Consider the following 14,265-nt stretch of genomic DNA (forward strand, 5'->3'; position numbering starts at 1 on the left):
GCAGTATTTCATAGGGAGTATTGGTTAGGCAAGTATAGTTACACCATCAGTGAGACAACAAACTACTTCATCCTACTTTGGTAGGTATGGTCTCATAGTCCACAGATTTTAGAACATAACAAACCTGAAATTCATTTTTTTTGTTTTTTTTTTACTTACTACTTTGTTACCTCAAATTATTAATGCCTGAGCCTCAATTTGCCTACATGGTGGTAGTTAGGAACAAGTGGAGTTCTAAAGTGCCTAGTACAGAATCGACACTCAGCAAGTGGTCGCTGTGGTTTTTGCTCTTCTTCCATCCTTTGCCCAGGCCCTCCCGCTGCTCAGAGCCTGCTCTCATGGACCGCAAAGCCAGTGATGACAGGCAGTCTGACAGTGTTGTCACTGGGTTGCCCCACAGGCACGTTAGCTGCCTCATCATGTTCCCCCGGAGAGCAGTATGTCTCTCTCCATCCTTTAGAGCATTGATTAAGGAGGAGAAAGGCTTAGCTCTAGAGCTTGTATCCAAACAGATGGCCTTCGAATCCATCCATGTCACAGTGCTTCCCAGCTACACCACAGCCTGGCCCACTGGCCTTCTGCCCAGAGCAGTTGGTGCCTTGAGTGGCCTGACTCCTGGGCTTGGGCATAAGTTGAAGGGGTTGGGGAAGGAGCACTCTCAGAGCTGCAGAAGATACAGTTCTCTTCAGATGCCTGTATGCTGTACTTCACTTTCCGCCTAAGCACCTTTGTTGAGAAAGCACTGAGAGACTGAAGTGGTCTACAGACTGACATTTCCCAAAACCTTGTCTGCACTGGGGTGACGGTGGTTTGTCCATCTTACCTCTGTTTTATCCCCTGACTTCCAACCAGCTTCCGTTTTTGTCATGCCAGGACCTTGTTGCTCGCCTGGATGAACTGGGAGGTGTGTATCTCCAGTTTGAAGAAGGACTGGAAACGACGGCATTGTTTGTGGCTGCCACCTACAAGCTTATGGACCATGTGGGGACGGAGCCATCCATTAAGGAGGTGCCTTCCTACATCACAGTTCTCTGACATGAAACTCAAAGGCATCCTTGACATCTCCTAACGATAGCCTTTCAGAGAGGGCTATTTGGTTAGCTTTGGGCTATCTTGGGTTCGGCATGGAAATGAGAAAGAAAAATGTGAAGCCTGTTCTTGAGAAATTGGTTGTCAGTGGGACAGGCATGAAAGCAAATTGCTACACTTGTTTTAAATGGAATATGGTTTTGTCATGAGACAGTGGTGCAGAGGCCAAGTGCATTTTTCTCTGTCCCCCTCCCTGTCCTCCCCAGCACTCCTAAGTGCTTGTCTCATGAATTCTTTCCACGCTGGTGGCCCGTGCATATCCTTTTTCTCTTGAGAAGCACCCTATATGTCAGAATTGCCTGTTCTCTCTCCCTCCGACCCTCGGCAGTGGCTCAATCAGAGCTAATCTGTGCTGATTGACATAGTTCACTGAGAGGCATGTGTCTACCAGACATCCACCAAGAGTTAATTCTTTTCTTTCTTTTTTCAAAAGGAGCTTGTTAACCTGAAGGAACCTTTAGTGGAAATGTGTGTGGGAAGTCTTGAGAGTGGGACCCTCTTGATACCCCTTGTTTGTAAGAAGGTGACCAACCCTTGATCTCAAGGACTTCAAATACAAGCTGCTGCTGTTTTAATTTGAGGAGGAAAGATTTGGGTCCCCAGTTAGAATTTCCACTTCTTTTGTGTGTTAGGAATGCATTGTGAGTTGTGTGCCGAGTTTCAACTAAACAGTAAATAATTACCTTTCTCGAGTAATTTGAGTTAATTTTGTATTTTCTCTGGAGGCTATGATCTGATAATTTAGTCACGTGTTAGCATTTTTATGTTGTCTTCTCCTTCATCCTAAGTTTTTAGAGGTCTAGAGACACCACACCCTTATTAAATTTCCATTATAGGTGAAAGTGCAGGAACGTGGGTCTTATGGTACAAATCATTTAGAGATTTTCCTGTACACAGTGCAGTTGATGAATTGGTGATATTCTGCATTAAACAACTTAAACTTTGTTTTGCTTTATTCCCAGACTTCTACCAACCAGATATTTGGCTGGGATAATTTTGCTGTTACTGCTTTTGATATAACCATTCTGGTGAACAGTCCCCCATTTTAACATGTCAACAGCTTAGTGATGGAAAATGTAATTGGTACAATTAAAGAAAATTATTTCATGTCGACTGTGAATAACACTGTCGGGAACAAGGGGAGCTCTTTTGTTAGATGGTAGATTTTAAAAACCAAAACTGATTGAAATGGAAAATGTTTCCTCTTAAGCAAACAACCTCTAGAATTTTAATAATGCCTTTTAGGTTCTACTTTTTTAAAAAATTGCTTTCAGTCCTCTTCTCTAAGCAGCCCATTAGTTCTTAATGGAGGGTTATTTTAGTTTCTTTCTAATGTACATTTTGGCTGTGCAGTTTGGTCTTGTAAACACCTACTTAGTCCCAGCATCCTGTGTGGAGGTGGGTTGGGTAGGAGGGGAGCTAAGCTGGGAGGGTGAGGGGAAACAGGAAAGGACATATTTTATTATGAAAGGACTTTGGAGACAAACAGACCTACATGTGAATTTTGGTCCTTCTCTTTTTCTTTCTGTCTTAACTTGTAAGAGTTAATTAACTTCCTTTAGCCTCAGTTTCCTTATTTGGAAAGGATTGAGAGCAGTCTTCTCAGGCTATTTGTCATGATCTGAGTTAATACACCTGTAACAGTGCCTGGCACACATAGACTTGGAACAAATGGGTACTGCGATAGGTATAATATAGTAACTTTTATATCTCAGTAGTTGTCTAGAAGTTCCTTACATTTGTACAGCAAGCATTCGTAAATGGTTGACAAAGAAATGCATCCCTTTCAGTTTGTACTAGAAGATTCAAAAAACCAACCAAATTCAAGTTTTACGCTTAAATGCAGAATATTTGCTTCCCCCACCCCTACCAAATTGGTTAGTGGCTGAATGACTTCTCATGTGAACACTTGGAAACAGAGGAGGAATGACTGAGCCCTGGTGGACAGGGATGGGTGGCTGTCCCCCCTGCCTGACTGAGGAAGATCTCAAGCTGTGTTCGCCTTTTCTTGCAGGATCAGGTCATCCAGCTCATGAACACCATCTTCAGCAAGAAGAACTTTGAGTCACTCTCTGAAGCCTTCAGTGTGGCCTCTGCTGCCGCTGCGCTCTCTGAGAATCGCTACCATGTGCCCGTTGTGGTTGTGCCCGAGGGCTCTCCTTCCTACACTCAGGAACAGGCTATCCTGCGGGTATGACTTCCATGTCCCCAGAGTGCTGCTCTGATCGCCATTTCTAGAAATGGGCTTCCAGAAATCTACACAGCCAGTGGTAACCCCCATTATCATTGGAGATAGGACATAATCTCTTAAATGAGCAAATGGGGACTCAGTGAACTAGTCACAGGATTTTTTTTTTTTTTTTTTTTTGAGTATTTGAAGTAGTACAGCTTTCAATGAAGTGCTGGAAAACTGCATTTATGGATTCATAAGTCCAGATGTATAGAGAAGTCTTACTTCTTAAAATGTATTTTCCTATACCCAGACTTTCTAAATCCATTATTTTAAGATAGCTTTCTTTAACATTGTTAAGATCAGTGTCAGGTCTCTTATTCCTTGGAGCCGACAGTGTATCTTTCCACTTCTTCATAACATAGCACTCTGTCCCCTCAGCAGTAAGCAAGGACTGTTGTGTATGTTAACTGTCTGAGCAGAACAAAATGCACACAGCTTAAGAGTTTCCATTCCAATGAGGCATTTGTTGCTATTGTTTGGAAACCAGTGAGCAGCTAAAATCTGCATAAGAAATTAGCATCTTGTTGATATCTAAATACACGCATTCACATAGGACTGTCCACCTGTCCCATCAGTTCTTGTGCTTTGCAGGGCCCTTCAGATACTCTCCAGGAGAAGTGCCCCAGACTCGAGTTGCCTCTTGTGCTCCTACTTAAGTGTCACCTCCCCTCAGCAAAGACTGGGGTGAGAGCTCACCTGGGTAATATAGTTCACCATGAATCAGGGGAGCTAAGAAAGCAAAGTAGAAACAGTACTGGCTTTTGAAGCTAGATAGCCTGGGGTTTCAGTCCTTAGCTGTGTGGCCTTTGGTTGCCCCATATCCTCTTGTGGCCTCTTCATCTGTAAAGTGAAGATTATACCAGCTGTCTCAGACGATTGGTGGTAGGATAGATACAAGTGCTTAGCCTGGTGTCTGGCAAATAGTCGACTTTTAACAAATGACTGTTACTAACATTATCCATATTTCTTCAGTTTTCTCATTGCCCATACCGTCATAAAGTATTTTTCTTGCTAATAATTTTTCTTTTTTAAGTACTATAGTAGAGCAGTAGAGTGGGAAGATCAGGGGATCAGAGAGAAGGAAATGTTAACTGTGTGATCTGAAGCCAGTCATTGTCTTTCCCTAGACTTTGGTTTCCTTACCTGAAAAATGAGATCATTGGGTAAAATCATCTTTAAGATCTCCCCCACCCCTAACATTCTGTAATCTATGTCATTCCGAACTAATTGTGTTTTCCTCTGTTTGATCCTTCAGAGATAGTAGGCCACAGGTTAGAGACTGTTCTTGAAATGAAATGATTCTCCCTCAGCAGAGCTCACTCCCTGTGGATAAAGCTTCCACCCCTAGAAGCAAAAATCCGTACCCCCTCAGCTTCTGTGGCTACAGATAATTTTGAAATGTATTTCCAGTTGCAGGTCACCAATGTTCTGTCCCAGCCTTTGACTCAGGCTACTGTTAAACTAGAACATGCGAAATCTGTTGCTTCCAGAGCTACAGTCCTTCAGAAGACATCATTCACCCTCATCGGGTAAGTCCTGAGCACATCTCTGCAGAGCACTGACATACTTGTTTTGGAAAGTTAGCCTGCAGCCAATATAACCCAGATCATAAAACCAAAGTTACCTACATTTAGGATTGTGCTTTATTAATAACAATGTGTCAGGAACATTTCCCCCATAGGCTTAATATACTTCCGTAGTCTTATCTTCAATGGCTGCGTGTTATTGTTAGGTAATTAAAAAAAAAATTAAGGGTTAGTTTTTGTAGGAAACTTTTAAGTTTTGAATTAGTAAGTTAAAGTAAGATATGCCCTTTTTAGGAAATTCAAAAAGCACAGGAAAGTAGAATTAATGCAGAAAATTACCTACAATTATACTACCCTACACCAATCTCTTTGAACATTTCCACTTTAAAAAAACAAAATGTAATTGTGGAAGACTTACCTGAAGAAGGTGGGATTTTTAGGAGCTGGGAGGAGGGGTGGGTAGGGAATAGAAAAAGAAGACTTTAGAGACTTGAAAGAGAAGGTCATTTTAGGTGGTTTTGAAGTTTGCCCCTCATAATAATACGTGATTGAACAGGAGGTGGCCCAAGATGGGTGGGAAGTGGAAAAGTAAAAAAAAGTGGTGCATCCCTGGAATGCTGCACTTTGCAGCCTGTTTGTTGTGTCCGTTTGTGATTTTCCTGTGCAAGTTGTTGCTAACCCCACTGTCATTCCTAACAGGGATGTTTTTGAGCTAAACTTCATGAATGTCAAATTTTCCAGTGGTTATTATGACTTCTCTGTCAAAGTTGAAGGTGACAACCGTTACATTGCAAATACTGTAGAGGTAAGTGCTTTCTTGTCATCCCCATTGCCGTGTTAATACACCCAAGGAAATGACCATACAGGCACATGGCATTAACCATTTACATGTGTTGACCTCTCTTATGACCCAGTTAAAATGAATATGTTAAGAGAGGTAGGTCTGAACTATGCTCTTTGACAGACTCAGCCAAGAACTTGATCATAGGCAGCTGGATTTGTCAGTTATTCATTTTGCATTGTAACTTAGCCTTACTCTCTTAACATAAAATTTAGGAAGTAGAGAAAATTAAAATCATCCCTAATTCCCCTGAGATATAAATATTCTTAAGATGTTTTCTATGGTTGGCCTTGATAGATTTACAGATGGGCTTGGTGCTAATTAAGGGGACCAAAAGCATCAAGTGACCGGTAGCAGCACAGCGAGGCTGTGTGGGTGAAATACCAAAGAAAATCGGTAATCCTTCCTAATCAACTGTGTTTCACATGTTTAGCTGTCTTGAGTTGTGTTGAAGATCCAAGTGGTTTTAAGGGTGGAAAGCTCTGCCTCATTTATCTGATGCTTTGTGAGAATGAGTTATTTCACATTAGTGGTTTTCTCAGCTAATTGACGTTTGCCCCTCCAGGCACTGTGGTTTTCATTTTTATCTTTTTGGATAAAAGTTCATTGAAGATGAATTACACGTTTTCCTACTTTCTTGAACTATGAGACACGGTTTAACCTTTCTGATTCTGCCTGAGGGTCATCAGCATGAAAGCATGTGACATACACAGCACAGTTCTCTGTGCTTTTGCTTGTATTATTTTATTCTTACAACAGTCCTAACAGATGCGTGGAGTCCTTTTCCTTTCACTGATGAGGGGTAAAGTAATTTGTCCAAAACCTCTAGCCTGTCTGTGCTTGGTGAATCCCTTCCACAGTGCTGGTGTAGTTACGTGCCCTGGTGAGTACTGAGCTAGCTCAGAGGCTGAGACCTGTGTGCGGCTGTACCTGCCGGCCTGTTCGTAGTATTACTTGGTCCTTGGAGCTGTCATTTCTTCATGTTTCTGCCACTGTCTTTGTTGCATCTCCTTGGCCACACTGTCCCACATTCTGTTGGGTCAGGGGAACTTGTGGTGTTACAGTGCCTTTTCAATAGTTACATATATGCTATTTGCGACAGCTGTTTTCTTCACTATTCAGATGTCATTTTCCACTGACTTTTCTTTGTTAATTAAACTTTCTCATTTTGAAATCATTTCTGTCTTAAATTGCGAAAATGGTATGCAGAATTCCTGTATACCCCTTATCCAGCTGCCCCAAATGTATACTTTATATAACTAATATAATTTCAATATGTGAAAATTAACACTAATACAATACTATTAACTGATCTGTGTAGACTTAATTCAGATTCCACTAGGTATCTTACTAATGTCCCTTTTCTGGTCCCAGATTCAACCTGGGATCACATATTCCTTCAGTTGCCATGACCCTTTACCCTCCTCCAGTTAGGGTATTTTGTCTTTTGTGACCTTGACACTTTTGAAAAGTACTGGCCAGTTAGTTTATACAGTGTTCCTTACTTTGGGTTTGTCTGCTGTTTCCTCATAATTAAATTCAGGTCATGCAAAAATACTCTAAAAGCAATGTTCCTTCCCAGTGTGTCCTGTTAGGAAGTATATGCTGTTGGTGTGTCTCATTGCTGGTGATGTTAACCTTCATCTCCTGGTTAAGGTGGCATCTACTAGGTTTCTCTATTGTAAAGTTGCTGTTTTTTCTGCTTTGTAATTAAGTGTCTGCTGAAGTGATATTTTGAGACTGTAGATAGTGATATTTTGAGACTGTACATACCCTGACGATTTTGCCTACAAGAGTTATTAATATGGTGTATGCCAAAAGGTGATTTTTCTCTTTCATTCCGTCTACATTTATTACTTGGAATTTCACTGTAAGAAAACGCTGTCCACCTCTCCCTGTATTTAGTTACTCATGGATTCTTATTTTATTGTATATTTTATAATCCGTTACTGTCATCATTTATTTTTTGCTCATTTTATCCCAGATTCAGCCTTTGGAAAGCTCCTCCGGTTGGCCTTGTGTCACTTTTCTTTAATGAAAGGACACAAAGCTAGAAAGTTTGACCTTTTTAAAAGCGGGCCATTACTTAACATAGATTCAGCATTTAGATTAAAAGTTCGGTAGAAAGGAGGATGTTTTCTGGAACTCTAATCGCTCTGCCTTTTCTCTCCCTCATGTCTGACCTTTTTAGGCAGGAGACATCTGATCCTAGTTCATTCACTAACACAGATTTGGATAGAAAGTATTGTAGTGTGTGCTGCTGCGGCTGCTGCTAAGTTGCTTCAGTCATGTCTGACTCTGTGCGACCCCATAGATGGCACCCCACCAGGCTCCCCCGTCCCTGGGATTCTCCAGGCAAGAACACTGGAGTGGGTTGCCATTTCCTTCTCCAGTGCGTGAAAGTGAAGTCGCTCAGTCATGTCCAACTCATAGCGACCCATAGACTGTAGCCTTAACCTTTAAAAGTCAGATTCTTTCGCTTTTAGTTTCCTGCCTTATTTTTGTTATTTGTAGCTGAACTCATTGAAAGGCAAACTTTTTTTTTTTTTTTGCTTGAAACCTTCCTTCTACCTGTACAATCTTGATACTGATATACCCAATTTAAGTGCCATACCCATGCATCACCATTCTTAATCTCTCTCTTCCTTTCCACTTCTGACTTCAGTCAGTCACCAAGCCCTGTTGAGTCCACCTTTAAATGGCTTTTCCATGATTCCTTTGTTCTTTGGTCCCACTTGGGTAGATCCCAAGTAAATAGGTAGGTAGTTTCCAGCAAGTTTCATTGTCTTCCGTCTCTGCCCCCTTCTACTTCATAAGCGCCATAAACACCAGTAGAATAATAAAAATCACAGTGTTCCTGTGGTTAAACATTTCTTTGGTTCCCTATTGCATATGAATAAGGTCTAGACGCCTCGGTGTGCCTTTTGAAGGCCCCCCACGCAAGGCACATGGGCATCCTTCATTGTGGTTACATCCTCATCCGCTCAGCTCTAGCTGCTCTTGACTGCATACTGGTCCTCATCTATACTCCACCTGCACATGCACTTGGGCATCTGTTTCCTCCATGGGGAATGTTCTTCCCCTCCCTTGCTGAAGTACTCATCCTGTAAGGTCTAATTCAAATGTTGTTCCTTCAGTGCTCCCTTAGAATTTTATTTTTATTTTTTCAGTTTAGACTATTTCAAAAATAGAGAAGAATAGAGAATAGTGTCATTGGTATATACCTACCAGCTATTTGTCTCCCTCAAACCCAAACATTTTGCTATATTTTCTCCTTTGTTTTGTTTATTTATTTTATTTTTGGCTGTGCTGGGTATGTATTGCTGTGTGTAGGCTTTCTCTAGTCGCAGAGAGTGGGGATACCGTCGAGCTGTGGTAGGCAGGCTTCTCACTGCGGTGGCTTCTCTTGTGGAGCATGGGCTCTAGGGCACCCGGGTTTCAGTAGTTGCTGCACATGGGCTCAGTAGTTGTAGCTCCTGGGCTCAGGAGCACAGGTTCAGGAACTGTGGCGCACAGCTTGGTTGCATGCGGGATCTTCCTGGAGCAGGGATCGAACCTGTGTTTCCTGCATTGGCGGGTGGATTCTTTACCACTGGACCACCAGGGAAACCCCTCTCCTTCATTTTGTTTTATTTTGGTAAGTAATAAAACCCTATAGATTGAACTTAAGCTCTCTGTATATTCTTCACTTTTTCTTTCCTCTTTGCCCACATTTGAAGTGTATATTCCAACGCCAGTTTTTACATTTTAAGCAGTATAGTGCATTGATTTGCATCTTCCCCAGATTTATATGCTTCATTATATGCATCCTTTTGCAATTTGCTTGTTTTCATTCAATATTAATTTTATGACAGCCATATTTATGCATGTCAAACTTAGAGCTATGCATAAATATAAATAATTTTCATAAAATTGTCTTCCTTTTATGAATGCATTGGATTTATTAATTCATTTTCTGTTGTTGGGCACTTAGACTTTCACTGGTACAGACAGTGCTGCTGTGAACATCTTAGTACATTTTTTCATGCATGTTTTATTTATCTGGAGTGAAGTTGTGGGATCATAGGATATGTTCATCTTCCAGCTTTCTTATGTTTTGCCAAATTGCTATTTTCTTCATATTCTTATCAGTACCTGGTATGATGAGTTTTGATAATCTGTTAAATATGAACTGGTATGTTGTTGTTTTAATGTTTGTCTTTGGTTACTTGTAAGATTGAGCATATTTTCTTGTGTTTATTGGCCATTTAGGTTTCTTGTCTGAATTGCCATGTATCTTTTGTCTTTTTCTTTTGGTTTGTTAGTCTTTTAGTTACTGATTTTCTTTTTAGGTGCTGCATATATTCTGAAGCAGTATGTATTAGTAAATCCTTAGTTATAAGCATCAGATATAATTCCTTAGTGTTGCTTTATGGCATCTTTTGATGCCCAGAAATTAATTTCAGTGAAGCCTAATTTAAAAGTCTTTTTTCCCCCCCTAGATTGTTTGTATTTTTTGTGTCTTTAAAAAATTCTACATTGCTCCAAGATCCAAAAAGTATTTTCTAGTATTTTCTTCCAAGAGTTTTTAAGTTATTTTCCCCTTATATTTAGGGCTTCAGTCTACTTGGCTTATTTTTGTTGCTATGGTATTTTATATTGTGTCCATAATTGTTTTTACTGCATTGTATTACCATTGTTTGCTTGTAAGTTTTGCTTTTTCATTGAGCTGGGTGCTCCCTATGGGCAGAGACCAACTCTTGTTTTTTCAGTGCTTAGCTTCCATCTCAGACCACTTAAGAGAAGAAAAGGATGGAGTGGTCTGAAGATTAAAGATGTTTTCCCGCATTCCAAGACCCTTAGAACTGTGGTAATTCATCTTTTTAGGGGTGAGCCTTTTATTCTGTACAAAGCAGCTTTCTTTTTTCTTTCAAACAAGTTTTATTGAGGATATACCAGAAAATTACCCTTTAGAAGTATATAATTCAGCATCTTTAGTATGTCTAGAGTTGTGTGGCTATCAGTACCATCTAATTCCACAGCATTTTTGTCACCCCAAAAAGCAACCCTGTGTCTATTTGTAGACACTCCTTGTTCTATAAGAATATATCCTCCTCTCTGTCCTGGCAATTACTGATCTACTTTGTATTTCTGTGGTTTGCCTGTCTGGGACATTTCATATAACTGGAATAATACAATATCTTGCTTCTTGTGTTTTTAACTTAGCATAATATTTTTAAGGTTCATTCATGGTGTAGCATGTATCAGTACTTTATTCCTTTTAATGGCTAAATAATTGAATAGTCCCTTGTGTGGATATACTGCATTTTTTAATCCGTTCATCAGTTGATGGACATGTGGGGAAATTTCCACGTTTTGGATATTATAAATGATGCTGCTGTTAATGTTCATCTACAGGTTTTTTTTGAACACCTGTTTTCAGTTCTTCTAGGTTTATGCCTAGGAATGGAAGTACTGAGTCATGTGATAACTGTACGTTTAACTTCTTGAGGAACGGGCACTGTTTCTCAAAGAAGCTGTACCACTTTACATTCCCACCAATAATGTATAAGCATTCCAATTTCTCTGCATCCTCACCAACTCTTGTTATTTTCTGTCTTTTTCATTTTGACCCTCCTAGGTGGGTGTGAAGTGGTATCTTATGATTTGATTTGCATTTTTCTGATATCTAATGATGTTGAACATCTTTTTATGTGCTAATTGGTTATTTGTATATCTTTTTTGGAGAAATGTCTATTCAGATCTTTTCCCCATTAAAAATTTGTCTTTTTATTTCTTCCTTCCTACTCATTGGAAAAGACTCTGATGCTGGGAGGGATTGAGGGCAGGAGGAGAAGGGGACGACAGAGGATGAGATGGCCGGATGGCATCACTGACTTGATGGACGTGAGTCTGAGTGAACTCCAGGAGTTGGTGATGGACAGGGAGGCCTGGCGTGCTGTGATTCATGGGGTCGCAAAGAGTTGGACACGACTGAGCGACGGAACTGAACTGAATCTATATAGCTCTTATTTCCTTTTGTTACTCCACTGTCTTTTTATATTCCTGAGCTATGAGTTCTGTGTATATTCTTAATACAGGTTCTTTGTCAGACATATGATTCGCAGATATCTTCTCACCATCTGTAGGCTGTCTTTTCCCTTTCTCAATGTTGTCTTCTGATGCGCAAAAGGTTTTAATTTTAATAGCCCCAATATTTTTAATTGTTTCTTTCACTGAAAGAAGCACTGACTTAAGTGCCATATCTAATCAACTGTTGCCTTATCCAAGATCATGAAGATTTACTCCTATGTTTTCTTATAAGAATTTTATAATTTTAGCTTTTACATTTAAGTTTCTGATCCATTTTTAATTAATTTTTCTGTGTGATGTGAGGTAGGGATCCAGCATCCTTTTACATGTAAATGAGCAGTTGTTCCAGCACCGTTTGTTGAAAAGACTGTTCTTTCTCTGTTGATTTGTCTTGGCATCCTTGTCAAAAACCAATTGACTGTAAATATAAAGTTAATTTCTAGACTTGCGGTTCTATTCCATTAATCTATACTTTTATCCTTATACCAGTACCTAACTATCTTGATTGTTGGAACAGCTTGACCTTTTGTAACATCAAATTTGGTGTTTGTGCAAGTATTTCTGTGGTTGCTGGAAAAATTAAATAAGTACAGAATAGCAGAAATGCCTTATAGCTCTGTTACTCGTGCAAAGATAATAAGCTCCCATTGAGGCCACTGCTGTCCTTTTTCTTTTCAGTGATTGAGTAAGTCTTACAAATCTCCTCTCTTCCTCTTCATTTTATTAAGCTTTATGCATGTGTGTGTGTGTGTGTGTGTGTGTGTGCACGCACGTGCATGCTCTGTCACATATGCAACTTTACTTTGTAATTTCAGTAGTAGTCACACTTAGAACCTCAGAGCGGGTCAGCAGGTCCTGTTTACTCTCCTGAGAGATGCTTGACATTGGTCAGAGTGCATTAAGAGTGGTTTGGTGTGGAAGGCCTGTAATAGCACTCATTGACATTGGACTTGCTGTCAGGGGAAGCATGGGTTTTAGAAGCTGTCATTAGCATTAATTGCCCCTAATGCACCATTATTTTTGACAGTAATGAGCTAAACAGGGAGGCTATTACTCTCAGCAGAAAGACTGCATTTCCTGGCATTAAAACTTTGAGGTGTATGTGGCGTGCAGCACAGGCAAAGGAAGGACTGGTTGATTCACTGTAAAGCAGGCTTAGTGGCATTTAAAGTGGCTAAACAAGTCCCTTTCCTATTATAAAAAAAATGAATCCTGCAGTGTTAGTTTGAAGGAAGGAGAAGGAGCAGCTAATCGACAGGGATCCTCCTCTGAACTCTTTACAACAGGGCTTTGAAAAAAGTTACCGTGATTTTTATTTCTCAGTTTGCTCTAAGAGAGTAGCATAAAAAAGCTTTTCTTTTAAATGTTTCCAGAGACCCATTTGCAGTTAAGATTTTAGGGGCAGAAGGACTTGTTTCAAATTGTTCCCTATTTAAGAGCAGCCCTATGGTTTCTGTGCAGCACAGGAAGCTGTAACTTGGGGGGCCTTTTAAAATTAGGGCTGAGAGCAATCCCAGAAGGACTGGAGCTCACTGCAGTCTGCCCTCATTATTCCATGTCTCTGCTGTGAATGCTTTTAAGTCTTCCGAACGAACACACAGTTGAATCTTGATTAGCAGGCCTTAGTGACCATGTTATTATTGAAAGCTTATAGTCAGGATTCTAAGTAAAAACCCGCAAGTTGATGGCTTCTTTATCACTATAATTAGGATACATTGAGGAACCTTATACAAATCTTTAAACATCTGTTTGTATTTATCCATCTGTTGAAAGGGAGAGCAGTTTTTTTTAATTATATTTATTGGGTGGTACTTTTTAATACAAAACTGTTTATAAAGAAGAAAGTATTTGTCACACAGTGTCATTGCTCAGGTAAGCCCTATTAAAAAAAAAAATAGTGGACTATGCATGTAGTTTAAAAATTCAAAGTGTAAGAAAGTATGTAATGAAATATAAAAGCCTTCTCTCATTCCTTTGATCCAGTCCCTCTCCTTTAGTAACAGTTAACTGTATTTACTTTGAAAAAGAAGAATGCCCATATCATTGAATGTATGCACATTCTTTCTTATTTACACAAAAACAATCATTCTATAAAGTTACATTCTTTGCTTTTGTTACAAAGTAGAGCCTCCCAGCTTACCCCTTGGGGTCTGTTCAGCTTCATGGCCTCCCACTACTCCCCACCTCCACGCTCCCCTGCCATAATTCAACCGGTGGCCAGAACTCAGTGACAGGTGATGTTAAATATAATTCTGCCAATCGGTGATTGTGTATTCAAAAGTAGGAGATATATCTCCTATCTGTCCATAGATACCTACCGTGTTCTCTTTAATTGCTCCAGAGTAATTCAAAGTGTACGTGAATATCCCATTATTTATTTAACTAGTCTCCTGTTTATGGACATTTAGGTGAGATGATGATTTTAAAAGCACATTTACAGATTAAATGAGTCCGTAAGAGAGTGAGAAGTGAAGAGGGAATTATCTAGTTGATGTTGATGAAGA

General features: G+C 39.9%; 1 protein-coding gene across 4 annotated transcripts in view; it reads left to right on the plus strand.

Annotated features, from left to right (window-relative positions):
• Window positions 1-14,265, plus strand: part of RPN2 (ribophorin II) — a 52,467-nt gene that overhangs the window by 19,444 nt on the left and 18,758 nt on the right. For all 4 annotated transcript variants that reach the window (XM_061437527.1, XM_061437529.1, XM_061437528.1 and 1 more), the window contains exons 6-9: window positions 874-1,008; window positions 3,104-3,280; window positions 4,733-4,851; window positions 5,548-5,653. In XM_061437527.1, coding sequence (XP_061293511.1) covers window positions 874-1,008; window positions 3,104-3,280; window positions 4,733-4,851; window positions 5,548-5,653 — 537 coding nt within the window. The remainder of the gene's footprint in view (window positions 1-873; window positions 1,009-3,103; window positions 3,281-4,732; window positions 4,852-5,547; window positions 5,654-14,265) is intronic.

This window comes from Bos javanicus, chromosome 13 (assembly GCF_032452875.1).
Source record: "Bos javanicus breed banteng chromosome 13, ARS-OSU_banteng_1.0, whole genome shotgun sequence".
NCBI lineage: Eukaryota > Metazoa > Chordata > Mammalia > Artiodactyla > Bovidae > Bos > Bos javanicus.